Source organism: Chiloscyllium plagiosum, unplaced genomic scaffold (genome assembly GCF_037043375.1).
Source record: "Chiloscyllium plagiosum isolate Xiang-an unplaced genomic scaffold, Cpla_swu_hap1 HiC_scaffold_2, whole genome shotgun sequence".
Lineage (NCBI taxonomy): Eukaryota > Metazoa > Chordata > Chondrichthyes > Orectolobiformes > Hemiscylliidae > Chiloscyllium > Chiloscyllium plagiosum.
In genome coordinates this window covers 137,957,916-137,984,267 of record NW_028270140.1, presented here as the reverse complement: position 1 = coordinate 137,984,267, position 26,352 = coordinate 137,957,916, and the positions used below count along the sequence as shown (strand labels likewise).

The following is a 26,352-nucleotide window of genomic DNA, read 5'->3' as shown; positions in this document are numbered from 1 at the left end:
ACTTCATGATCTTGCCTTTTCCTATTTTGTAATGGCCTCCACGGCACAGTGGCACAGTGGTTAGCACTGCTGCCTCACAGCGCCGGAGACCCGGGTTCAATTCCCGCCTCAGGCGACTGACTGTGTGGAGTTTGCACGTTCTCCCCGTGTCTGCATGGGTTTCCTCCGGGTGCTCCGGTTTCCTCCCACAGTCTAAAGATATGCAGGTCAGGTGAATTGGCCATGCTAAATTGCCCCTAGTGTTAGGTAAGGGGTACCTGTAGGGGTATGGGTGGGTTGCGCTTCGGCGGGTCGGTGTGGACTTGTTGGGCCGAAGGGCCTGTTTCCACACTGTAAGTAATCTAATCTAATCCAAGTCACCAACTATCCAAGATATTTGCACTCCTCCAATTCCAGTAACTTCCTGCTTCCTGATCCTTGATTCCAAATCACTTCATGATCTTGCCTTTTCCTATTTTGTAATGGCCTCCACGGCACGGTGGCACAGTGGTTAGCACTGCTGCCTCACAGCGCCGGAGACCCGGGTTCAATTCCTGTTTCCTGTTTCCTTGTTTACTCAGAGAGTAGTAAGGGAATGGAATGCTCTGCCTGCAACAGTAGTAGACTCATCAACTTTAAGAGCATTTAAATAGTCATTGAATAAACATATGAATGATAATGGAATAGTGCAGGTTAGATGGGCTTCAGATTGGCTTCACAGGGCAGCGCAACATCTAGAGCCAAAGGGTCCCTACTGCGTTGTATTGTTCTATGTTCTGTGTTCTAATTGCTCTACATTTGGTGGATATATCTCCAGTTGCCTGATCCCTAACCTCAGGATTTCCCCCTTGAGGTCCTTCTTAATCAGCATGGTGTGTTTGAAGCTCCTGCGAAGCAACATGGGCTGCTTTACAGTATTAAAAGTCCTATATAAATCCAGATTCTTGTTGTCTCACTGTACTGAGGACTGTGTGAAACTGTTGTTTGTGAGTGATCGAATGCTAATTGCTCCTGCGACTAAATGTTTCTGACATCCCCCCCACCGTCTCCCCGGTAGATACATCTACAATGGGGTTTCTCCTCTCTGTGCAGTCTCCTCACGGAGAAATGGAGGAGAAGCAAATGCACTAGGGAGCTCAGAATCAACTGGAACCTCCAGCAGCGGCCGAACAGCCTCCAGACGAAGAGGTGACAGCTGAAAGTTCCAGTCAGGATGTGGAGGAAGGCTGAGCTGGTCAAGGGTCCTCACTGCTATTTCCTCTAGAGGAGCAATGGGTAGTTCCACAGCAATCTCCAGATATCCCCGGATGCTGTCACAGAACAGTGCTACCCGCTGGATGGAGGACCTGGTGTGATATGAAAGAGTGGATGGCCATCAACCTTCTCTGGAGCCGTGAGGGGAGCTCCGAGCGACAAGCCAACACTCACAGAAGTTGCTGCTGCTGATCAACCTGGGAGGCCTGCATGGCAGTGACAAACTCTCCAGGGAGTTTGGGGGACCCTCCTATACCAGTGACAGCTGTACTGAATTTCACACAAACTGGCTGCTTGTAAGGAATCACTGGGGAGCTGTTCCTGAGATGGTGCCAGATCGCACCATTTCACCTCATTCCCCTCTGCCGTGATGCAGCTGGATATTAGGTATTGCCTACTTAACTGGCTTCCCCCAGTGGCTATGTACTGTCAGTTCCGACATAATACAATAGTTCTGTTCTCTTGTGATCTTGCGTTATAAGAAAATGATGCAATCGCCGTGCCAATAAAATCAATGAGGCCGGACGCGCGTTATAGCCAATACAGGTAAGGAAGGTTCGTGTTCTATGAACAACAGTCTAAATTCTTCAATCGCGTTAAAGCAAATTCACTTTGGCAAAACACACGTTATGGCAGAGTCAACTGTACTCTCCACGGGTTACACCAATAGCACCATATCTTAACGCTGGCTGAGAGAAACCCTCTGTGAGACTCCCTCCCCCACAGAATTGACATGGCTGTTTTCGGCAAAATGAAGCCCAAGCTTTGTCCACATTTCGGCTTCACCTGCCCTCGAAGTTACAAAGTCACAGGTTATTAACAGCTGGAGGATGTGGGACAGATAAATACTTTTCATACTGTGAACGTGTCCCACAATGTCATTTTTGTGTTGGCATTTAGAATATTTCCAAACATGTTTAAATTCTGTCGTCAGTTTTTCTCCTAGTATCAGCTTGTATTTGAGACAAGAAAAGTTAAGGGATGTAAAATTATAGTCCTGTTACTTGTGTTTCGTTGCTTTGAGGTCCGTTTAGTGATCTCTTTGACATTTATCCTCGATTGCAAAACAGCCTCTGTTTTCATTTCAAGTTTCCACACTTTGATCCGTAAATAATGAGTGACGGGTCCAAAAGATGTGAGAGCAGAAGCTGGCCATTCACCCCATCGAGTCTGTTCCACAATTATTGCACACGATGAAGGTTACTTATATTTTTAAAATCTTGCATTTTTTTGGCTACGTCTGAGGCACGTAGAGTTTTTTGGAGGGCACACCGAGCTCTAGCAGGTTCTCTCACTGTTCCTTGCCAGACTCACCTCAGTAACTGTCTACCATGCCTCTGTAATGTCTCTCACATCTCATCTTACTGCATGCCATTCCCGGAACGAATGCTGACTCAGTGGATATCTCAACATTAACCAGCATTCCTTGCACTTGTGTCATCTTTAAGAACACATGGTCACCCAGGTAAACATCATTAGTCTGGAGTGTTCCTGACATTTGCTGTGGACATGGTAGACAGGTGAAATTCATGTCCCTTTGTGCGGGCAGGATTTTGACGTCCTGCTGCACAGGGTGGTGCCAATTTTGGACTTCCTCCTCCCACATGACCAGCAGTGAAGGCCACAACTCCAGACCATGTCAGACTGCTCTGAGGTTGCTACTCAGTTTAGAGCAGTCTCAGCCGCCTGTAAGAACACATAGCCTTCTCCACTACTCCAGCTTAAGCACCATCATCCTGACTCCAATACCTCACACTCACTCTAACTCTGCTGCTGCACCCAACTCCCACCAAGACTCATGTTCTACCACTCTCACTACGCCTGCAACATCTTTCCCATTCGCCCCCTTCATCCACCCCAACCCATGGCACCACTCACCCAGCATGCTGTCTACGCTACCTACTCACTCACTTGGGACACCTCACCACCTGCACCAGCAGTGTCAGTAGCTGTACCACCCTCTTTATCTTCCATAATGCAGCATAATTGACTCTCATAGCTTGAGGAAAACAGGAGACAGTGAGGTCTGCAGATGCTGGAGAGCAGGGCAGAAGTACTCAGAATGGGTGGCATGCTCTCCATGACTCAGCTCCTCACCTTCCATGCAGAGTGAAGCCTGCCTCTAACTGCCTTGAGCAGAGCCTGGACTGGTATTGGAAGCTACCTTTGACTTACAGTGCCTGAGCAAAGTCTATCCCCCTCCAAGTGAGGGAAGACTGCAGCAATATGAGCCTGGTATCTCTGACTGAGGAGCCAAAACGCCAAAAGACCTTGCAAGGTAACGATTCTGTGAGCGTCCAGGTCAGCTGAGAGTCTGTGAACACTAGGAGAGCAAATGAGAGCGGAGATGTAGCCTAGTCCAGACCATGAGCTGGGAGTGTGTTCCTGAACAACCCCAGTGTCCTTGCTGCAGCATTATATTGACCAGTGGAGCATTGAAATGCAGAAGTGTCCTGGGAGTGATTCCGAGATGAGAGCTGTTAGAGGCTGACATCATGTAAGATTCGGTCTCTGTAGATCTTAGGTCTGTGTTGCCAGTACCTATGCAGTGTGGTCTGAGATGTCAATGTCCAGTTTCCAACATGGAGATTGTCCGGAGCGAGTGAGGAACTATATCTGGCAGGTCCTTGTTTCCCAACATTGAGCTTGTTTGGATAGTTTGTTTCGGCAAGAAGCTGAATATTAAAGAGGTGAGTTGGATTGTTAACAAGGCATTTAACGGACAACAATAACCATTAATTAACAACTTGCCACATCATTTGTGAAAAGTAGAAAAGATAGAGTGGGACATTCTTGTGGCTGAGATGGGCCTCACTGGACATGTCCCCTGATTCTGCCACAACATATTGCAACAGCCCATGTTGTTCAGAGTTCTATAAGATTCCATCCAATGGCTTTGCTCAATTAATAATAACAACTTAATTGCAAAAGGAGTGATTACAAACCAGGGCTAAGTGCTTTTGATCTTGTTGGGAAACCACAAAACAAATTTACCAAGCAACACCCACATGAAGAAATAGCCAGTAATATTTCACTTTTTGGAATATTTTAATTTAACGCAGATCAGACCCAAAGTAAATTAAGCATCAATTAATAAACAAATGAGACTTGAAATGAAAAGGTATATTTCAATTTACATTGTCGATACCATAAAGTCATATCTTACACATTGTATGGCCTGCAAAAGTGAACAAGTGTTGAATTCCTCTAATATTGTCTTTGGGTTTCTATTCTATTAGCGCTATGGCCAGCAAATAAATTAGGGGCAGATGTAGGCCACTCAGCTCTATGGGCCTGATTTAATAAGATCAGGCTGATCTGCTAACTCTACATTTCTGGCTCCTCCCAAAATACTTAGTAAAAATCTATCTCCCATGGCCTAACGACGTTCAAAGACTCTGCTTCCACCGTCTGTTGAGGAAAAAAGACCCTCTGAGAAAATTGTACAGAATAGTTTCATTGTTACAAAGTCGAGAAATAGTCCCTGTTTTTCGTTCCTTTACACTTCCCCTTTGTCTTCAGGTCTGATTTATCGCTGACCACACAACCTTTGAATCTTAAAATGTATCATGTTGGAACTGCTTCCATGTCAAGGGCTGCTATGTCGCATTATATTTGTCTCATTAATCAAGAAAATATAGTTGGTCTTTGAAACTTATGCAAAATCTTATGCAATAAAAAGGATTTTTTAACCATTTGTAAACTATACTGATTCCTCAGATTCTTTAAAGAAATTTGTTTTTTTTCTTACAGTGCTGCTTCGAAGTTGTTGCACTGTTAATTTCTTAAAACAGTTCAAAATATGTGCAGAACAGGTAGGACAAACAGAGGTTGGAAAGTCTGGGTATCATAGTAATAATTTAAAAGTTAGAGCTGTATGTTCAGAAGTAGGATCAGAAAGCAAATCTGGACACCAAGGATAGTAACTATATGAAACTTATTCCAAAGATGGTAATTAATGCTCGATAACTTGTTAGTTTTAAATATGTGATTAACAGTCTTTTGATAACCAGGGCTATTAATCAATATGGGCCAAACTTGGTAATATGAAGTCAGGTCACAGATTAGCCATGATCTCATTAAATGGTAGAATAGGCTGCAGGGCAAAATGTTCCTCATTTTTCTTTCTAAATGCTTATCTGTGTTTTTCCTAGCCCCCAGGAGGCAGTAAAAACCTCTGGGACTTGGTGGCTGTTTTAAAAGACCAAGATGACAGTCTACTCCCACAGAACTACTGCAAAGGAATAATGCACATTAAACATCTGGTCAGGTTCAAAACTGTAAGTAATGGAGGTTTTATCATACAGGTCTCAAATGAAGTCTCGTATCTCAGATTGGTAAAATATGTTCCCTTGTGAGACTATCTCAAAGTGATTGAATGGTGAAAGTATATTGAACTGTGATTCAAATATCAACACAGTCAGAAATATCTTTTATGGCGTGATGTTATACTACCTGCTTAATAATGAGCAGTCGGATGAAGGTTTACAGTATACTATTTGGGCAGTTGGATTTTTAAGTAGTGGTAAATGGGTTTTGATTATCAGCTTTATCAAGAAGACTTGTTTTTCTTTAAGAGTCAGAAATTGTTTTCTAACTGTGAGTCAAAATGGCATTTATAATCAACCATGTGAATTATGTTGATGACTAGATAATCTATTTGATGAGATAATTGCTGAAGTGTTGAATAATCTAAGTGTGCTGACCCAGAGAGAGACAGGTAGAGGGGCCATGAGCAGGTTCCATTCAGGAGAGAGGATCCATATTGGCCGAAGTACTGTTCAGTGGCCTCAACATTCATCAAAATCAGACAAAGGTGAGTTTGCCTGTCTGTCTTGGGGAGAGACAGAGAGAGTTATTATCTGCTGAATGTACAGAAAGTTGCTGAAAATTTGCATCCTTATTCACACAGTAAGAAATTAAAGTGTGTAGATAGAATTGATACTTTAGTGGATTTGCATGTGTGTGTAAAGGATTTGGCTGGGAATAAAAAAGGGTTGAAGATTTCTTTTAACTGTCTACATAACCTTTCCAAACTTTTTGTTTATTTGTGTGTAATAAACTTTGTTGTTCTTTCCTTAAAATTACATTTGTAATCTCTTATAATCTCCAGATAACATTGATATCTGGGACTTCAATGTTGTGGCCACTTCGGAGACATGGATAGAGCAGGGACAGGAATGGTTGTTGCAGGTTCCAGGATTTCAGTGTTTCAGTGAGAACAGAGAAGATGGTAAAAGAGGGGGAGGTGTGACATTGTTAGTCAAGGACAGTATTACGGAGGCAGAAAGGATGTTTAAGGACCCATTTACTGAGGTAGTATGGGCTGAGGTTAGAAATAGAAAAGGAGAGGTCACCCTCTTGGGAGTTTTCTCTCGGCCTCTGAATAGTTCCAGAGATGTAGAGGGAGGATAGCAAAGATAATTCTGACTAGGAGCAAGAGTAACAGGGTAGTTGTTATGGGGCCTTTAACTTTCCAAATATTGACTGGAAATACTATAGTTCAAGTACTTTATGTCCTATGTTTGCAGGATGGTTTCCTGACAATGTATGTAGACAGGCCAATAAGGACAAGGCCACATTGGATTTGGTACTGGGCAATGAACCTGGCCAGGTGTTAGATTGGAGGTAGGTGAGCACTTTGGTGATAGTGACTACAATTCAGTTATGTTTACTTTAGTGGTGGAAAGGGATGGGTTTATACTGGAGGACAATAGTTATTGCTGGGGGAAAGGAAATTATGATGTGATTTGGCAAGGTTTAGGATGCATAGGATGGGAGAGGAATCTACCGGGCATTGACACAATTGAAATGTGGAGCTTATTCAAGGCACAGTTACTGCGTTTCCTTGATAAGTACATACCTGTCAAGCAGGGAGGAAGTTGTCGAGTGAAGGAGCTGTGGTTTACTAACAAAGTTGAATCTCTTGTTAAGAGGAAGAAGAAGCTTATGTTAGCATGGGACATGAAGGCTTAGTTAGGGCACTTGAGAGTTACAGGTTAGCCAGGAAAGGTCTAAAGAGAGATCGAAGAAGAACCAGGAGGGGACATGAGAACTTGTTGGCAGATAGGATCAAGGAAAACCCTAAAGCTTTCTATTGGTATCAGGAATAAAAGAATGACTTCAGAAAGATTAGGGCCAGGAGTGTGAAGTTGTGCGTGGAGTCCAAGGAGATAGGAGAAGCGCTAGATTCACACTGGAAAAAGACAATGTTGTTGAGAATACTGAGATACAGGTGGCACGGTGGCACAGTGGTTAGCACTGCTACCTCACAACTCCAGAGACCCGGGTTCAATTCCCGACTCAGGCGACTGACTGTGTGGAGTTTGCACATTCTCCCCGTGTCTGCGTGGGTTCCCTCCGGGTGCTCCGGTTTCCTCCCACAATCCAAAGATGTGCAGGTCAGGTGAATTGGCCATGTTAAATTGCCCATAGTGTTAGGTAAAGGGGTAAATGTAGGGGAATGGGTGGGTTGCACTTCAGCGGGTCGGTGTGGACTTGTTGGGCAGAAGGGTCTGTTTCCACACTGTAAGTAATCTAAACTAGGTGGGATTGAGGTTCCCCACGAGGAGGTGTCAGCAATTCTGGAAAGTGCAAAAATAGTTAAGACCCCTTCTCTGAAGGGATTTATCCTGGGATTCTTCTTCCTGAGAAGCCAGGGAGGAGATTGCAAAGCCTTTGGCCTTGATCATTATGTCATCATTGTCTACAGGAATAGTGCCAGAAGACTGGAGGATAGCAAATGTTCTCCCCTTGTTCAAGAAGTGGAAAGAGAGAACAATTTCTGACCGTTGGCGGCACGGTGGCACAGTGGTTAGCACTGCTGCCTCACAGCGCCAGAGACCCGGGGTTCAATTCCCGTCTCAGGCGACTGACTGTGTGGAGTTTGCACGTTCTCCCCGTCTCTGCGTGGGTTTCCTCCGGGTGCTCCGGTTTCCTCCCACAGTCCAAAAAAACGTGCAGGTTAGGTGAATTAGCCAAGTTAAATTGCCCGTAGTGTTAGGTGTAGGGGAATGGGTCTGGGTGGGTGCGCTTCGGCGGGTCAGTGTGGACTTGTTGGGCCGAAGGGCCTGTTTCCACACTGTAAGTACTCTAATCTAATCTAAACCCTGGTAATTATAAAGCAGTGAGCCTTACTTCGGTTGTGGGTAAGGTGTTGAAAAAGGTTGTAAGAGATAGGATTTATAAACATCAAGAGAGGAATAAGTTGATTAGGGATAGTTAACACAGTTTTGTGAAGGGTAGGTCATGCCTCAAACCTTACTGAGTTCTTTGAGATGGTGACCAAACAGGTGAATGAGGGTAAAGTGGTTGATGTGGTGTATATGGATTTCAGTAAGGTTCAATAACGTTCCCCACGGTAGACTATTGCACAAAAAATGAAGTTGATTTAGTGATTTGGATCAGAAATTGGCTCGCTGAAAGAAGACAGAGGGTGGTGGTTGATGGGAAATGATCATCCTGGAATTCAGTTACTAGTGGTGTACCGCAAGGATCTGTTTGTCATTTTTATAAACAGCCATTGCTGTTTATCATTTTTATAAATGATCAAGATGAGGCTGGGTTAGTATATTTGCAGGTGATAGTAAGGTTGGTGGAGTTGTGGATAGTGCTGAAGGATGTTGCAGGTTACAAACAGACATAGATAAATTGCAGAGCTCGGCTGAGAAGTTGCAAATGGACTTTAATGAAAAGTGTGAGGTGATTCACTTTGGAAGGAACAACAGGAATAAAGAGTACTGGGCTAATGGTAAGATTCTTGATAGTATAGATGAGCAGAGAGATCTCAGTGTCCATGTACATAGATCCCTGAAAGCTGTCACCCAGGTGACAGGGTTGTTAAGAAGGCATACGGTGTGTTAGCTTTTCTTGGTAGAGGGATTGGGTTTTGGAGCCACGAGGTCGTGCTGCAGCTGTAAAAAACTCTGATGCGGCCGCACTCGAAGTATTGCATATCGTTCTGGTCATTGCATTAAAGGAAGGATGTGGAAGCTTTGGAAAGGCTGCAGAGGAGATTTACTCGGATACTGCCTGGTATGGAGGGAAGGTCTTACGAGGAAACGCTGAGGGACTTGAGGCTGTTTTCGTTAGAGAGAAGAAGGTTGAGAGGTGATTTAATTGAGACATATAAGATAATCAGAGAGTTAGATAGGGTGGACAGTGAGAGCCTTTTTCCTCAGATGGTAATGGCTAGCACAAGGGGACATAGCTTTAAATTGAGGGGTGATAGGTATAGGACAAATGTCAGAGGTTGTTTCTTTACTCAGAGAGTAGTAGGCACATGGAATGCACTGCCTGCATCAGTAGTAGACTCGCCAACTTTAAGGGCATTTAAATGGTCATTATATAAACATATGAATGAAAATGGAACAGTGTAGGATAGATAGGTTCAGATTGGTTCCACAGGTCGGTGCAACATTGGGGGCCAAAGGGCCTGTACTGCTTTGTAATGTTCGATGGGCGGCACGGTGGCACAGTGGTTAGCACTGCTGCCTCACAGCGCCAGAGACCCTGGTTCAATTCCCGCCTCAGGCGACTGACTGTGTGGAGTTTGCACGTTCTCCCCGTGTCTGCGTGGGTTTCCTCCGGGTGCTCCAATTTCCTCCCACAGTCCAAAGATGTGCAGGGTCAGGTGAATTGGCCATACTAAATTGCCCATAGTGTTAGGTAAGGGGTTAATGTATGGGTGGGTTTCGCTTTGGCGGGTCGGTGTGGACTTGTTGGGCCGAAGGGCCTGTTTCCACACTGTAATCTAATCTAATCTAATCTAATCTGAATATGTCCAGTGTCTGACCACGGTAGCCAAATTGCTAAAGCAAAATCATGTTTTATCAAGACAGATTTGACTTGTCCACTATTAATATCATTTGGGATCAGAACAGCAGGTTAATGTATTGAATTCCTTTACATGATGCCTTTCATATAAATGTAGTGGTTTATGATATCACAAATAATTTTCAAGTTAACAAATTTATTAGCAAGAGAACTAGGATATAACTTCCCAGTTGTTGAATACTGATAATATCACATTTTATCGCTTGTTCTTGGGATGTCAAGGCTGTTGACAAGTCTGGCATCTATTGTCCATTTTAAATTGCCCTTGAGAAGGTAATGGTGAGATGTCTTCCTAAACCACTGCTATCCATCTGGGCAGTGGCAGTGGTGGCTGTCTCTTGGTTCAAGGACAATATCTGCTCAGAGTCATGAACTTTTGCCATTGAGTTTCATGTGACTGGATGGGCCAATTCTTAAACCACAGATCTTTGAACATGTGGGGCAGGTTGTGCCATTTTCTTTCTGTCCTTTCCTTCTCTGTCACTACTCTTAATCATCATTAAGGTGCTGACGTTCTCTTGCCTCCATTGGTACCACTGTGTGCTGGTGGTGTAGGAAGTGTGTACAGAGCAACCTCAGTTATCCGAACCTCGATTATCCTAATTTTGGATTATCCACATAAGATCTCAAAGTCCCGATGCTTGGGTAAACTGTGACAACAACAAAACATAAGACCTAAGGGTGTAAAAATCTCTTGTTCCATCTTACATTGTATCACTTGAAGTATGATGCTCCATTTGAAACAAGATCCTCTGTTGTTAAATAATAGCTATATATTAAATAAAAACTTAAATAAGAAAACTTACTGAGTGAGAGAGGCCGGATCCGGTGCCACAACGTGCCTGTAGGAAGGAGAACGTGCGACACCACTGGCCATCGGGAGAACTGCAACCTAGTTTCACACCCGCTCCCCACGGCCAACAGATCAGTTATCTGAACATTCGATTATCCGAACAAAATACTCGCCACTCGTGTCGTTCGGATAATTGAGGTTGCCCTGTATTTGAAGCAGTGGAAATGATGCCTGGGAAGTAGGCTACTTTTTTATGGATGGTGTTGGACTACCTGAATAAAGTTGGAACTACACTCTTGTAACAAGTGGGAAGTATTCCATCAGCCTCCTAACAGATGCCTTGTGGACAGATTTTGGGGAGTCAGGAGGTGAGTTACTCATTGAAAAATGTTCAGCTTGTGTTCTGCTCTTGTGCTCCCAGTATTGATGTGACTGGTCACATTCAGTTTCTGGTCAATGGGAGCCTCCCAGATGTCGACAATGAGAGATTATAACGCGATTGAATGTTCGATTTTCTCGTGTTGCAGACTGTCATTGCCTGGCATTTGTGTAGTGCAACTGACTGATGACTGGAGACAAGATCAGATCCAGTGTGGTAGCTGGGGAATTGAAATTCTGTTCATTTCTTTGCCCCTGTTGGCTTTGCTCACTGCTGCCACTTGCCTTCTCATTGCGATTGCGAAGCTTTCAGCAGTGAATGTGGTAGAGAAGCAGCATGTGATTGGAATTGCTGACCACCTTCAGAGGGACTGGAAAACCTTGAGGTTCCGACAGCTGAGCTACCTCTGAATTGTGCTGAGCTCAGGGATAATGTGTATCAACTGGCTCATGAATGGGCATAGTCCCCATCCCACCACTCACTGCTGGTAACCAGCAATCCCACTTCATCCCCTTCCTGCCCTCCTACTTAAATAAGAGAGGTTTCTTTGCCCCTGCCAGATTATTGACTAGGAACCTCTCTCACTATAACGTGACTTCAGCTATCATGGTGCCTGCTGCAGTGGGCTGCTTTAAAGTCCAGGGTCAAAAAGTATGGTGCTGGAAAAACACAGCCGGTCAGGCAACATCCGAGGAGCAGAAGAGTCGACATTTCAAACATAAGCTCTTCACCATTCCTGATAAAGGGCTTATACTCGATACGTCGATTCTCCTGCTCCTTGGATGCTGCCTGACTGCCTGTGCTTTTCCAGCACCGCATGTTTCGACTCTGATTTCCAGCATCTGCAGTCCTCTCCTTCTCCCTGCTTTAAAGTTCATGCTATTTCTCATTGCTCCCCATGGCTTTTCTTAAGTGAGTCACTTTTCAGTTAAGCGATCCAAAATTCATGCAGAATCCTCTAATACAGTCTCCTCCTTGGCCTGAAACCTCCTCAAGTCATCCTACAGAGGGGGCCTGAGGGAGCCCAGGGGAATCTCCAATGCAGATCACAGCAGTTCCCTACACAAAGAGGTTTGTCAAATGTGACATTGGTGGGAAAAGAAATGAAGAGGAGACTGTCCAAAGCAAGCCTGTTCTTTAGAATCTGCTCAGGGAAGGTCACCATAGTCTTAACAGACCATATGACTGCTCTGTCACTGGAAAGAGATGGTTGGTGGTTCAACATGGGGGTCACCATACCTCAAGTGTGGGGGAAAATCGAGAAGATAAGATCTTCAATGGTAACTTCAGCTGGTAAGAAAATTGAACCCGCACTGTTGGTATCACTTTGCATCACAAACCAACCATCCAGCCAAGATTAGCTAACCCACTCAGTTAAGAGGTACATTAAAAAGCAATAAAATATTTTAAATGAAATTTTATGTAAAATCACCCCTCTTCTTACATTTAGCCTTGACCTGAGAATGAACTTTGACTGACGCGTGTCAATTTTTCAAAGATGAATTTGTTTTTGTACAGTCCAAAGCTCAAGAGTTAACGACCGTGAAGATGTCCAAATTTGGAGGTGGAATCGGTGCACCAACCAAGGAGGAGAGACTGAAGGAGGCCGCTGGGATTCATCTGCGACTGGGTCAGATCCAGAGATACTGCGAGCTAATGGTGGAACTTGGAGAGGTTAAGTATTTAATAGTGATAATCAGTCAGGCAAGAAGAGGCACAGGTCGTTAAGAACTCATATATACCTCCATTTTCAAATATCAGTCAGTCTCCTGCTAGAATAGAAAAGTGGCGAAACTGATTTTTTTTTTGCTCTTTCTGGCACTAGAGTTAAAAGATCCGGGAATCTCTGTACCATTTATACTGTTCAGTCTGCACTTCTGTGGTGCTTGAGTTTACATTCATCCAGTAGATGTAAGATAAATGTGTTATTTCTCTGGAAGCTGAGCTTGAATATAATTAATGTGGACCATTTATTATCAGACCCAGTAGATCCAAATCACAAACTATCCATCATTTGGCACAAATTGACACTAATTACATCACATCAATGCAATTATTGCAAATAATGTAACTAAATGCCAATGTCATGTTTATTGCAGTAGGAACACTACTGGGATTGAGATAATCATCTGTTTGAACATTAGGAGATTTGATTGCATTTCAAACCTCCCCGACTGTTTCTCATGTTCTCCATGGCTGCGATTAGAAGCACCTTTCTATTTTTGACATCAGTGGGTTCTGATTCACTCAAGAATGTCTTAACCATGAATGGTATGAAAGTCCAATGGCAAATCCAGTGAACAACTGAGCTGTATGACAACCGCTCCATCAGCAGCTAATTGCACAAGGGGCATTTGAATTGCCCTGAGCTTGGGAGGACCGAATCAGCTGCCCAATTGAGGTGGCAAGTGAAACTATGTAGATTCAGGGTCATGGCAGTGCTGTCTGTCATAACCAAATGGCAACGCCACATTAATTGGCTTAGCACTGGTTGACAGAATAGTCCCCCCGTTCAGTTAATGCAGGTTGCTGGGCGAGAGCCAGTTGAACAACATGGAACATAACGAAAAGGAATTGGGGCATTTTCAGATGGAGAGAAATTCTACATGAGAACAAAATTGAGCCTATCTGTGGCTTTTCAGGCTTCACACATTTTTCGCGACAGATGCAAACATATCTTTGAGAAAAATATTCTTTTTGTTTCAGTGGAAAGATACTTCGACATTTCCTGGTGCTGCTGTTGCAGAGCCTTCTGTTGGGATAGCTCCTTGATTTATCGTCACTCTATAATGTTTGTCTTCTCCTTGCTTAATAGGTGCAGGGTTTATGAGGCAGCCCCTTTGTAAAATCCCTACTGTGCAGAAAGAGTCCATTCAGCCCATCAAGTCTGCACTGACCCTCTGAAGGGCATCCTACTCTGACCTACTCTTCCCCCCACCCCCCATCCCCATAACCCCACATTTCCCATGGTTAATCCATCTAACATGGACACCATGGGGCAATTTAGCATGACCAATCTGCACATCTTTGGCATGTGGAAAGAAATCGGAACACCTGGAGGAAACCCACGCACACACAGGGAGAATATCCAAGCTCCACGTAGACAGTCACCAAAGGCTGGAATCGAAGCCATTGTCCTTGGTGCTGTGAGGTCACAGTGCAGACCACTTGGGGAACACATTAGTCTGAACAGAGATGTTAACATGCATTAATTTCCCAAGGAAGGTGTTTACAAAAAAGCATGATTTATGAGGTAAATATGTAGCAAGTCTGACCTAGCTTTGCAGTTTGACTATCAAACAGTCAACTTTTCTGAATTTGTGAACAATTCTACATTATGGAAGCATTGTCTTCATGAAAGAGGTGTTTGCCAAGTGCCTTTCAAGTATCAACTGGTTGATATTTTAGACAAATGTGAGGATGACAGGTTTCTCTGTGTGTGTGCTTGTAAATCAATGAAGAAAAGCTTGCCAAACTGCTTTCCACGCAGAAGGTCCCTCTTGTGTTTGTATTGATGTGTCATAAGGAGATCTCTTTGGCATAAGCTACCAAGCTAGATGTTCACAAAATGGGCTTTAGTGGTCAAAGGGACAGGGACAGAAGGGAAATCATCCGACAGTTGGGTCGTTTTCCCCATGTGACCCTTGCTCAGATCCATCAAATGATTCCTTCTTTGCAGTAAAAGACAATTCCTCCTCAGTACAAAAAGACCAATTTTTTCCTTGCGTGTTTGGAAGCAGAATTTAATTAGCCAAAAATAGCATGACTTTTTAAAATTATGCGTGAGTTTTTTTTGTAGGGACAGGGACCAAAGGGTGGAAAGACAGCTGTGCAGAATTGCCATGGCAACTCCTCAACCTAGTACTTTACCTTGACTTCCTCTGACATTATAATCACAATTGATATAGATGACAGTGTGCCAAGGCTGCTGTGATATTTATAAAAAAGACATTTGAGGAATAAAGAGCACAGCTGGGTGAGCTAACTTTCATTTGTGTTTCAGTGGGACAAAGCACTATCAGTGGCACCTGGGGTATCAATGAAATACTGGAAGAAGCTGATGCAACGGTGAGGAATCTCTTATCTTTGGTGATATGCACAATGATTTTAAACACTGTTACACGACCAAATATCTCGCTCATCTGTTCCCTCAGTGTCTTTGCCAACATTCCTCCCATATTCAAATAGAGAGCAGACATCCTATTTGCTGATGCTAACAGCAGTTGCTGCAATTTATGGTGCAAAATACTGTTTGGGCCGATGGTGGCGACTCATTCCTTTTGATGCGGTGAGGCAACAGATAACAGTAAGCAGTGATGTCATCAATTTGCATATATGCAAGTAAAACACAAGTAAATTGATCATTCATGCCTCATGAATGTCTTATGCCTTGTGATATTTTACCCTGGTTGGTGAGTTTAGAACTATGGGCCCTGGGAGGAAGTCACCCACGACCTATCCCTACCTCACCACCACCATCGCCCCCTTTCCTTAATTCCTCCCCCCCTCCCCCATTTAGCTGCAGTTCCCCTCACACACACACCCCAGTCCTGAAGAAGAGTTACATGTTGAGTTCTCCACCTCCTGATGGCTGCCTTGCTTGCTGTATTCTTCCAGCCACCTGCTTGTCTACTTAGGACTGAGGCAGAGAGAAATATTTTTACTTAGTGGGTGGTGAACCTTTGGAATTCTCTAGTCTGGAGTGCTCTCAAAGCTTAGTGGTGGATGTGGATCCAATCACTCCGTGTAAAAGACATTTAAATAAGTACATAAATGGGACAAGTATGGAGAGGTATGGGCCAGGTGCAGGTGGGGCTAGTTTATTTTGGAATTATGTTTGGCATAGACTAGTTGGACCGAAGGGTCTGTTCCCATGCTGTCTGACTTATGACTCAGTCATTTAATATGTTTAAAGTCAGGATTAGCAGATTTCTCAACAACAATGATGTAAAGAGATAGGGGGACTTTAATGAGGAAAACAGCACTTAAAAAGGCATGATCATAGGGAATAGCAGAGCAGTCTCAGCAGGCTGAATGGCCTCCGGCCCTTGTGTTCCTGTGAAATGACTTAAAGTTGAACTGTACAATGCAAATGTGGGAATTCGTTTTGCTTATGGGCAAACATATTGCCAAATCCATTTGTACTGAATGTATTATTGATCTGTTGATACAGAACCTTATTACAATTCACAATCAATAGTTACTTGCTGTGACCCTTAGCATGATATGTCATTCTGTTGAGTATTCTCTTTAAGCTTTCCAGGTGTTTGACCGTTCACTAAATTAACACCAGTAGGGTGAGAATAATGAAAGCAAAATTAGTAAAATACATAGAATCCTACTGTAATTTTTTTATAATACAGAAATTAAGAAATTTTCATTGTTTCTATATAATATTATACTTTTAGGGTGTTCCAATATAGTTATATCGAAGATGCAATTTCTTTTCTGTTGGTAAACAGGTCTCCTGTATTGTGCAAAGCAACATCCCAGAAATAGGAAAAAACCCAAATGATTAATTAAAATATTACGGAACATGAGAAATATTTGAAGCTACATTCTCTCAGGTCCAAAATGGTTCTAACAAAAGGCTACAAATTGTTAAAATACTTCATCTGGTTTACAAAACAGAAAAGAATGAACTAGCAAAACAGCGAATTGGAGAAAAATATTTTGAACTGAGGGGTGACCTTATAGAGATTTAAAAAATCATGAGGGGTATAGACAGGGTTAATGGGGCTGTCTTGTTTTCCAGGATGGGGAATTTCAAGACTTTGTGGGCATATTTTTAATGTGAGAGGAGAGAGATTTAAAAAAGACACGAAGGGTAAATATTTTACACTTCCGGTGGATCGCATTTGGAATGAACTTCCTGAGGATGTGGTGAATGTGGGCACAGTTACAGTGTTCAAAAGACACTTTGATAAATACATGAATAGGAAAGGTTTAGAGGGATACACACCACAAGCAGACAGGTGGTACTAGTTTAGTTTGGGATTATAGTTGGCTTGGACTGGTTGGACTGAAGGGTCTGTTTCCCTGTGACTCTATGGAAAGGAACAGAGTTCAAAGATGTGCAGATTAGATGGATTGGCCGTACTAAATTGCCAATGATGTGCAGACTGGGTGGGTTAGCCAGGGGAAATGCAGTGTTACGGGGTAGGATGGGGAGCTGGGTCTGGGTGGGATGCTCTTTGAATGGTTACTGCAGACTTGATGGACTGAATGGCCTCCATCAGCACTATAGGGATTCTGTCATTCTAAAACTTTAAGATTTCCCAATCTGTGGAGTCTGTGATATCCAATTTGGAAAGGGTACAGGTCAGGGGAGGATAACACAAATTTAAATGGTGATTTACAATAGAGTTCAGTTGTACAGTTATCCATACATTTTAGTTAGTCTGAGTGCTGCCTACATCTCCCAAGAAAGGACCAGAACATAGACGGAAATTTATCCTCAAAGGAAACAACATGCACCTTCAATATTGGATTAGTCCGTCAGAGTTACCAAGAGCAGGAAAGTATTGAGTGTTTTGAAGCATTCAGGATGTTTCTGTTTTTTCAGGAGAGCTGATCAGCTGATTCAGGAAGGGAATGATGAAGTGATTCCATACTGTATTGCCACTGGGGATGTGAAGAAACTGGTGTCCTTCTTCACCTCTCGAGGCCAGCTGAATGAAGCACTCTTAGTTACTCAGGTAAGCTATGATTGCCAGTTGCAGGTCATATTACTCATGAGGATCAATCTTACCATCTCTGCAGACAAGCCAGGTTCAAAGGGCTCTGATTCTCTGACCCTCAGGTTCCCCAATCCTGTGTTTGAAGAAGAGATTTACAAAACCGATTCTCCAAGTTAAGCTCAAAAGGAGCTTGGCTGCCTGCTAAAGAACATTGCAATGAATTTGGCCTGTATTGAAATCTTCAGTTATTGAGTTCTTGTTCTGAGGGGAACTGAGGCCAGTTAAGGGGGAGGGTTCTGTCATTAGCCTTGCTTAACTCTCAGACCAGGAATCGACACAGGGCTTTCCACACTGGAAAGCTTCCTTCACCATTTTATGTTTTCATTTCCTGCCAACTCACATGTGACCTTCTGGTTGACAGAGCTTCTCCCAGTTGCTGATGCGAAATGGCTGCCAAAGATACTCAGCTACTAGACAGTTGAGATTTCTCAGATACATGTTAAAACACGGTCACAATCAAATGTGATCCACCTCCCAACGAGAGTTCTCAACCACAAACTGCATCCCATCAGTTCAACTGCAATGATATCAGCTTTTCTTTCAGCCTGTGTGATAGTACAGCTTATTCCTGTATCTACAGAAACAGGCAGAGTGCTTTGAAAATTGAACATCTTTGGCCAGTTTCCTCTGTGATGTATACTTTGAGATTTGCATGCACAATTTTTTTATGTTATTTGGTGTAAGATTGGGTTTCTGGTTTTTGAATTCAGGTGACACATGGATTAGCATTTCTGCCTCACAGCACCAGGGGCCCAGGTTCAATTCCAGTCTTGGCTGGAGTTTGCACTTTCTCCCTGTGTCTGCATGGGTTTCAGCCAATTGCTCTGGTTTTCTCCCACAGTCCAAGTGAGGTGGATTAGCCATGGTAAATGTAGGGCTATGGGGATAGGATGGGGATCTGGGTTTTAGTGGGATGCTCTTTGGAGTGTTGGCTTGGACTTGATGGGCTGAATGGCTTCCATCTGCACAGTAGAGACTCTATGAATTGGTAACCAGTGTTTTTTTTCTGTGTGGTCTGAAGTTAATAATTAACCTTTAAGCATTTCTGTAATCATGCTGATTTGTTTTAAGAATAGTTTTTGAACGCTGAAGCTGTTGAGTGAATGGATATGCATTGCTAATCTACCTTGGTTTGTTTTAGAGTGTTTGAGACCCAGCATGGTAAATAATGGGGTCTCACAAATTTGTTATAGAATTCTGTAATTTGTTTTTTTATTAAACTTAAAGGAAATCCCCATCGGTAAGCGAGAGATGTTTAGTTTCTCTTTTGACTTTGAGTGGAGCAGTCCTATGAAATCCTTAAAACTGGATAGTAGTCATGATTCGGAGATGCCGGTGTTGGACTGGGATGTACAAAGTTAAAAATCACACAACACCAGGTTATAGTCCAACAGGTTTAATTGGAAGCACACTAGCTTTCGAAGCGACGCTCCTTCATCAGGTGATTGTCACCTGATGAAGGAGCGTCGCTCCGAAAGCTAGTGTGCTTCCAATTAAATCTGTTGGACTATAACCTGGTGTTGTGTGATTTTTAACTTAAAACTGGATGGCAGTATAGAGCAGTGCTCCTGAGAAAGGAATGATACTACAGTGAGTTAGATTAAAAAAAGGAATGTCACCATAGTTCTGGAAGGCACCCCTCCCATCAGGCAGACAACTGATGGTTAGTTTAATCTGAGGGTCACTACACCTCAGATGAGGGGCAAGGTTGAGAAGGCAGGGTCGTCATAGTAACTTCAACCATATTGGTGTCATTCTGCATCACAAACCAGCCTTCCAACCACTGAGCTAACCCGCCCCCAAGTTGTGAATTAAATCACCTTGGATCGAAGAGGTAGTGTTCCAGACAAGAAGTGTTAAGGGAAAACCCTGAAGAGGTTTTTTTTACTTAAAGCTCAGTACTGTGAATCTCCGGTGTACTGTAGTCTGAGAAGAATGATATATCGATTCTGGTTTAGAATTAAAAATCGGGAGTGTCTCAAACAGGTATTAGTTACATGGTATAATATATGAGTAGTTGATTGGCAACTGTATTAGGGTGTGTTTTGGGTTTGAGACAAAAGCTGCATTTTTTTACATTTATAATAGTATTTTGTGATCAATGGGATTATACCTTCATTATGTATTTTAAATCTTTGAGTTTAAAACCAGACAATTTGGATTATTCTATTTTGTTTTTGTTCTTTTTGTAAAGTAAAGCTTCTGCATTGTGTGCAGCATGAGACCTTTTTTTAATTCGCTCTTGGGAATGAGGGTGTCACTGGCTAGGACAGCATTTATTGCCCATCCCAGAGAGCAGTTAAGAGTCAACCACATTGCTGTGGGTCTAGAGTCACACATAGGCCAGACCAGGTAAGGATGGCAGTTTTATTCCCTAAAGGACAGTAGTGAACCGGATGGGTTTTTCCAACAATTGAGTTATGGTCATCATTAGACTCTTGATTCCAGATTTCTCTTGCATTTAAATTCCGCCATCTGGCATGGTAGGATTCAAACACAGGACCCCAGAGCATTGCCTGGGTCTCCAGATGAACAGCCCAGCAATAATTCCTGAAGAAGGGCTTATGCCCAAAACGTCGATTCTCCTGTTCCTTGGATGCTGCCTGACCTGCTGTGCTTTTCCAACAACACATTTTCAGCAATAATACAAGTCGAGCACCTCCCCATTTTGCTAAAACCACAACAAATCAAAATGCGATCTATCAAGCCAAGTTCCTTTCTGGAATCTAAATTATCTGGTAATGAAATCAGCTGGGATTGTAACATTTTGCATCTTGAAATGGACACACATAACTGACACAATGCTGCTGATATTCAGAGAGATCATGTAGACGATTCCTGTGGATAAATCTGAAGACAGAACTTGAAGCAGAGTTGTGGATTATTTGGCTGCATCTAACCTGAATTGGGAACACTTGATGCTGACTCCAAGTGAATGGAAATTATGACATTAAACATCATGGTCCTTACGTCTCCTTCCAAAATGGAGCACTTCATCTGTAAGTGGGGTGTCATGTGGCCCTGGGAGCTACTGCTCTGGGAAGGAACCAGTAGCTCAAGTCATTGAGAACCTGTGATGTGCTGGTTTGCAGCGATCATGGTCCATGCACGGGCAATCTGAGGCAAAGTGAACAAATCATTAGTGCACAAAAATTTGAGGACCCTCAATTACCAGCATCTGTTTTGCATGGAGAGGAGAGTCTTTTCAATCTTCGCAGGAAAAAAGATATTTGATAGCCATCCCATTTGCAATCACTTGGAGATTTAGCATTGTCATATTTTTTTCCATTTTGTATTGAATCTATAGGCAGCCCGTGAAGGAAACATTCAAGGACCACAGATCTCAGCACCAAATGGAGCAGCGTGTGGTGATGGGAATAACAAATCAGAAGATTACAATGAGTAAGTCACTACCTGTTTTAGCTAGGAAAAAGTGAGTGCTGCAGATGCTGGAGATCAGAGTCAAGAGTGGGGTGCTGGAAAAGCACAGCAGGTCAGGCAGCATCCAAGAAGCAGGAGAATTGACATTTCAGGCATAATCCATCAACAGTATTCATTATTTCCTGATGAAGGGCTTATAACTAAAACGTCAATTCTCCTGCTCCTGGGATGCTACCTGACCTGCTGTGTTTTTCCAGCACCACAATCTTGACTACTACCTGTTTCACCTAGACAATTAAGGAGCAACAAAGAACAGAATTTGATGACTTACATCCAGAGATAAAGGCAGGTCTTGTCCTTAAAACTATCATTATTAGTCATGGGGTCATTCACTAGAGAAGGAGACAATTCAGCTCATTCTGTCTTTAAAGCACCTTGGGTAGAGCTGTTCACAGAATGCCATTCCCCTGCTCTTTCCCTAGTGCCCTGTACATGGTCTTCCACCCAAGTGTATTCAACTCTCTTTTGAAAGTTATGATTGAATCTGTTTTCATCAGCCAATCCATTTGAAGATCGTTGTGTTTAAAAAGGCAGTTCCTTATGCTACCCCTGTTTTTTGACACTGTATCCTCTGTTACTACCCCTGGTTTTTGACACTGTATCCTCTGTTACTACCCCTGGTTTTTGACACTATCCTCTGTTACTGACCCTGGTTTTTGACACTATCCTCTGTTACTGACCCTGGTTTTTGACACTATCCTATGTTACTGACCCTGGTTTTTGACACTATCCTCTGTTACTGACCCTGGTTTTTGACACTATCCTATGTTACTGACTCTGGTTTTTGACACGGCGTGCTCAGTTACTGACCCTGGTTTTTGACACTATCCTATGTTACTGACTCTGGTTTTTGACACGGCGTGCTCAGTTACTGACCCTGGTTTTTGACACCGTATCCTCTGTTACTGACCCTGGTTTTTGACACGACGTGCTCTGTTACTGACCCTGGTTTTTGACACTATCCTATGTTACTGACCCTGGTCTTTGACACTGTCTCCTCTGTTACTGACCCTGGTTTTTGACATGGCGTGCTCTGTTACTGACCCTGGTTTTTGACACTATCTTATGTTACTGACCCTGGTTTTTGACACCGTATCCTCTGTTACTGACCCTGGTTTTTGACACTATCCTATGTTACTGACCCTGGTCTTTGACACGGCGTGCTCTGATACTGACCCTGGTTTTTGACACTGTATCCTCTGTTACTGACCCTGGTTTTTGACACGGTGTGCTCTGTTACTGACCCTGGTTTTTGACACTAACGTATGTTATTGAGCCTGGTTTTTGACAGTATCCTATATTACTGACCCTGGTTTTTGACATGGCGTGCTCTGTTACTGACCCTGGTTTTTGACACTATCCTACGTTACTTACCCTGGTTCTTGACACGGCGTGCTCTGTTACTGACCCTGGTTTTTGACACTGTATCCTCTGTTACTGATCCTCGTTTTTGACACCTTATCCTCTGTTACTGACCATGGTTTTTGACACCGTATCCTCTGTTACTGACCTTAGTTTTTGACACTATCCTCTGTTACTGACACTGGTTTTTGACTCTGCATCCTCTGTTACTGACCCTGTTTTTTGACACCGTATCCTCTGTTACTGACCCTGGTTTTTGACACTGTATCCTCTGTTACTGACCCTGGTTTTTGACACTGTATCCTCTGATACTGACCCGGGTTTTTGACACTGTATCCTCTGTTACTGACCCTGGTTTTTGACACCATATCCTCTGGAACTGACCCTTGTTTTTGACACTATCCTCTGTTACTGACCCGGGTTTTTGACACTGTATCCTCTGTTACTGACCCTGGCTTTTGACACTATCCTATGTTACTGTCCCTGGTTTTTGACACTATCCTCTGTTACTGACCCTGGTTTTTGACACTATCCTATGTTACGGACCCTGGTTTTTGACACTGTATCCTCTGTTACTGACCCGGGTTTTTGACACCGTATCCTCTGTTACTGACCCTGGTTTTTGACACTATCCTATGTTACTGTCCCTGGATTTTGACACCGTATCCTCTGTTACTGACCCTGGTTTTTGATACCGTATCCTCTGATACTGACTCTGGTTTTTGACACCGTATCCTCTATTACTGACCCTGGTTTTTGACACTATCCTCTGCTACTGACACTGGTTTTTGACTCTGTATCCTCTGTTACTAACCCTGGTTTTTGACACTGTAATATCTGTTACTGACCCAGGTATGTGACACTGTATCTTCTGTTACTGACCCTGGCTTTTGACGCTGCATTCTGTTACTGACCCTAATTTTTGACATTATCCTATGTTACTGACCCTGGTTTTTGGCACTGCATCCTTTGTTACTTACCCTGGGTTTTGACACGGCGTGCTCTGTTACTGACCCTGGTTTTTGACACTATCCTATGTTACTGACCTTGGTTTTTGACACTATCCTCTGATACTGACCCTGGTTTTTGACACCGTATTCTCTGTTACTGACCCTGGTTTTTGCCACTGCGTACTTTGTTACTTACCCTGGCTTTTGACACTGTGTCCTCTGATACTGACCCTGGTTTTTGACACCGTATCCTCTGTTACCGACCCTTGTTTTTTGACTCTGTATCCTATGTTACTGACCCTGGTTTTTGACACCGTATCCTCTGTTACTGACCCTGGTTTTTGACACCGTATCCTCTGTTACTGACCCGGGTTTTTGACACCGTATCCTTTGTTACTGACCCTGGTTTTTGACACTATCCTATGTTACTGTCCCTGGTTTTTGACACCGTATCCTCTGTTACTGACCCTGGTTTTTGACACTGTATCCTCTGTTACTGACCCAAACTTTTGACACTGTATCCTCTGTTACTGACCCTGGTTTTTGACACCGTATCCTCTGTTACTGACCCTGGTTTTTGACACTATCCTCTGTTACTGACACTGGTTTTTGACTCTGTATCCTCTGTTACTAACCCTGGTTTTTGACGCTGTAATATCTGTTACTGACCCGGGTTTTTGACACCGTATCCTCTGTTACTGACCCTGGCTTTTGACACGGTGTGCTCTGTTACTGACCCTGGTTTTTGACACTATCCTATGTTACTGACCTTGGTTTTTGACACTGCATCCTTTGTTACTTACCCTAGCTTTTGACACTATCCTATGTTACTGTCCCTGGTTTTTGACACCGTATCCTCTGTTACTGACCCTGGTTTTTGACACCGTATCCTCTGTTACTGACCCTGGTTTTTGACACTATCCTCTGTTACTGACACTGGTTTTTGACTCTGTATCCTCTGTTACTAACCCTGGTTTTTGACGCTGTAATATCTGTTACCAACCCTTGTTTTTTGACACCGTATCCTCTGTTACTGACCCTGGCTTTTGACACGGTGTGCTCTGTTACTGACCCTGGTTTTTGACACTATCCTATGTTACTGACCTTGGTTTTTGACACTGCATCCTTTGTTACTTACCCTGGCTTTTGACACTATCCTATGTTACTGTCCCTGGTTTTTGACAGCGTATCCTCTGTTACTGACCCTGGTTTTTGACACGGTGTGCTCTGTTACTGACCCTGGTTTTTGACACTATCGTATGTTATTGAGCCTGGTTTTTGGCAGTATCCTATGTTATTGACCCTGGTTTTTGACATGGCGTGCTCTGTTACTGACCCTGGTTTTTGACACTATCCTACGTTACTTACCCTGGTTCTTGACACGGCGTGCTCTGTTACTGACCCTGGTTTTTGACACTATCCTATGTTACTGACCCTGGTTTTTGACACTGTATCCTCTGTTACTGATCCTCGTTTTTGACACCTTATCCTCTGTTACTGACCATGGTTTTTGACACCGTATCCTCTGTTACTGACCTTGGTTTTTGACACTATCCTTTGTTACTGACACTGGTTTTTGACTCTGCATCCTCTGTTACTGACCCTGGTTTTTGACACTGTATCCTCTGTTACTGACCCAGTTTATTGACACCGTATCCTCTGTTACTGACCCTGGTTTTTGACACTGTATCCTCTGTTACTGACCCTGGTTTTTGACACTGTATCCTCTGATACTGACCCGGGTTTTTGACACTGTATCCTCTGTTACTGACCCTGGTTTTTGACACCGTATCCTCTGGAACTGACCCTTGTTTTTGACACTATCCTCTGTTACTGACCCTGGTTTTTGACACTGTATCCTCTGTTACAGACCCTGGCTTTTGACACTATCCTATGTTACTGTCCCTGGTTTTTGACACTATCCTCTGTTACTGACCCTGGTTTTTGACACTATCCTATGTTACGGACCCTGGTTTTTGACACTGTATCCTCTGTTACTGACCCGGGTTTTTGACACCGTATCCTCTGTTACTGACCCTGGTTTTTGACACTATCCTATGTTACTGTCCCTGGATTTTGACACCTTATCCTCTGTTACTGACCCTGGTTTTTGATACCGTATCCTCTGATACTGACTCTGGTTTTTGACACCGTATCCTCTGTTACTGACCCTGGTTTTTGACACTATCCTCTGCTACTGACACTGGTTTTTGACTCTGTATCCTCTGTTACTAACCCTGGTTTTTGACACTGTAATATCTGTTACTGACCCAGGTATGTGACACTGTATCTTCTGTTACTTACCCTGGCTTTTGACGCTGCATTCTGTTACTGACCCTAATTTTTGACATTATCCTATGTTACTGACCCTGGTTTTTGGCACTGCATCCTTTGTTACTTACCCTGGCTTTTGACACGGCGTGCTCTGTTACTGACCCTGGTTTTTGACACTATCCTATGTTACTGACCTTGGTTTTTGACACTATCCTCTGATACTGACCCTGGTTTTTGACACCGTATTCTCTGTTACTGACCCTGGTTTTTGCCACTGCGTACTTTGTTACTTACCCTGGCTTTTGACACTGTATCCTCTGATACTGACCCTGGTTTTTGACACCG

The 26,352-nt window shown here is 43.3% G+C and overlaps 1 protein-coding gene across 7 annotated transcripts in view; it reads left to right on the top strand.

Moving 5' to 3' along the window:
- wdr17 (WD repeat domain 17) overlaps positions 1 to 26,352 on the top strand; it is a 253,003-nt gene that overhangs the window by 157,749 nt on the left and 68,902 nt on the right. For all 7 annotated transcript variants that reach the window (XR_006313775.2, XM_087973815.1, XM_043704725.2 and 4 more), the window contains 5 exons: positions 5,388 to 5,513; positions 12,759 to 12,914; positions 15,244 to 15,308; positions 17,806 to 17,938; positions 21,288 to 21,382. Coding sequence is in view for 6 of the 7 variants with exons in the window: in XM_087973815.1 (XP_087829941.1) it covers positions 5,388 to 5,513; positions 12,759 to 12,914; positions 15,244 to 15,308; positions 17,806 to 17,938; positions 21,288 to 21,382 (575 nt within the window). In the remaining variant the exon portion in view is untranslated. The remainder of the gene's footprint in view (positions 1 to 5,387; positions 5,514 to 12,758; positions 12,915 to 15,243; positions 15,309 to 17,805; positions 17,939 to 21,287; positions 21,383 to 26,352) is intronic.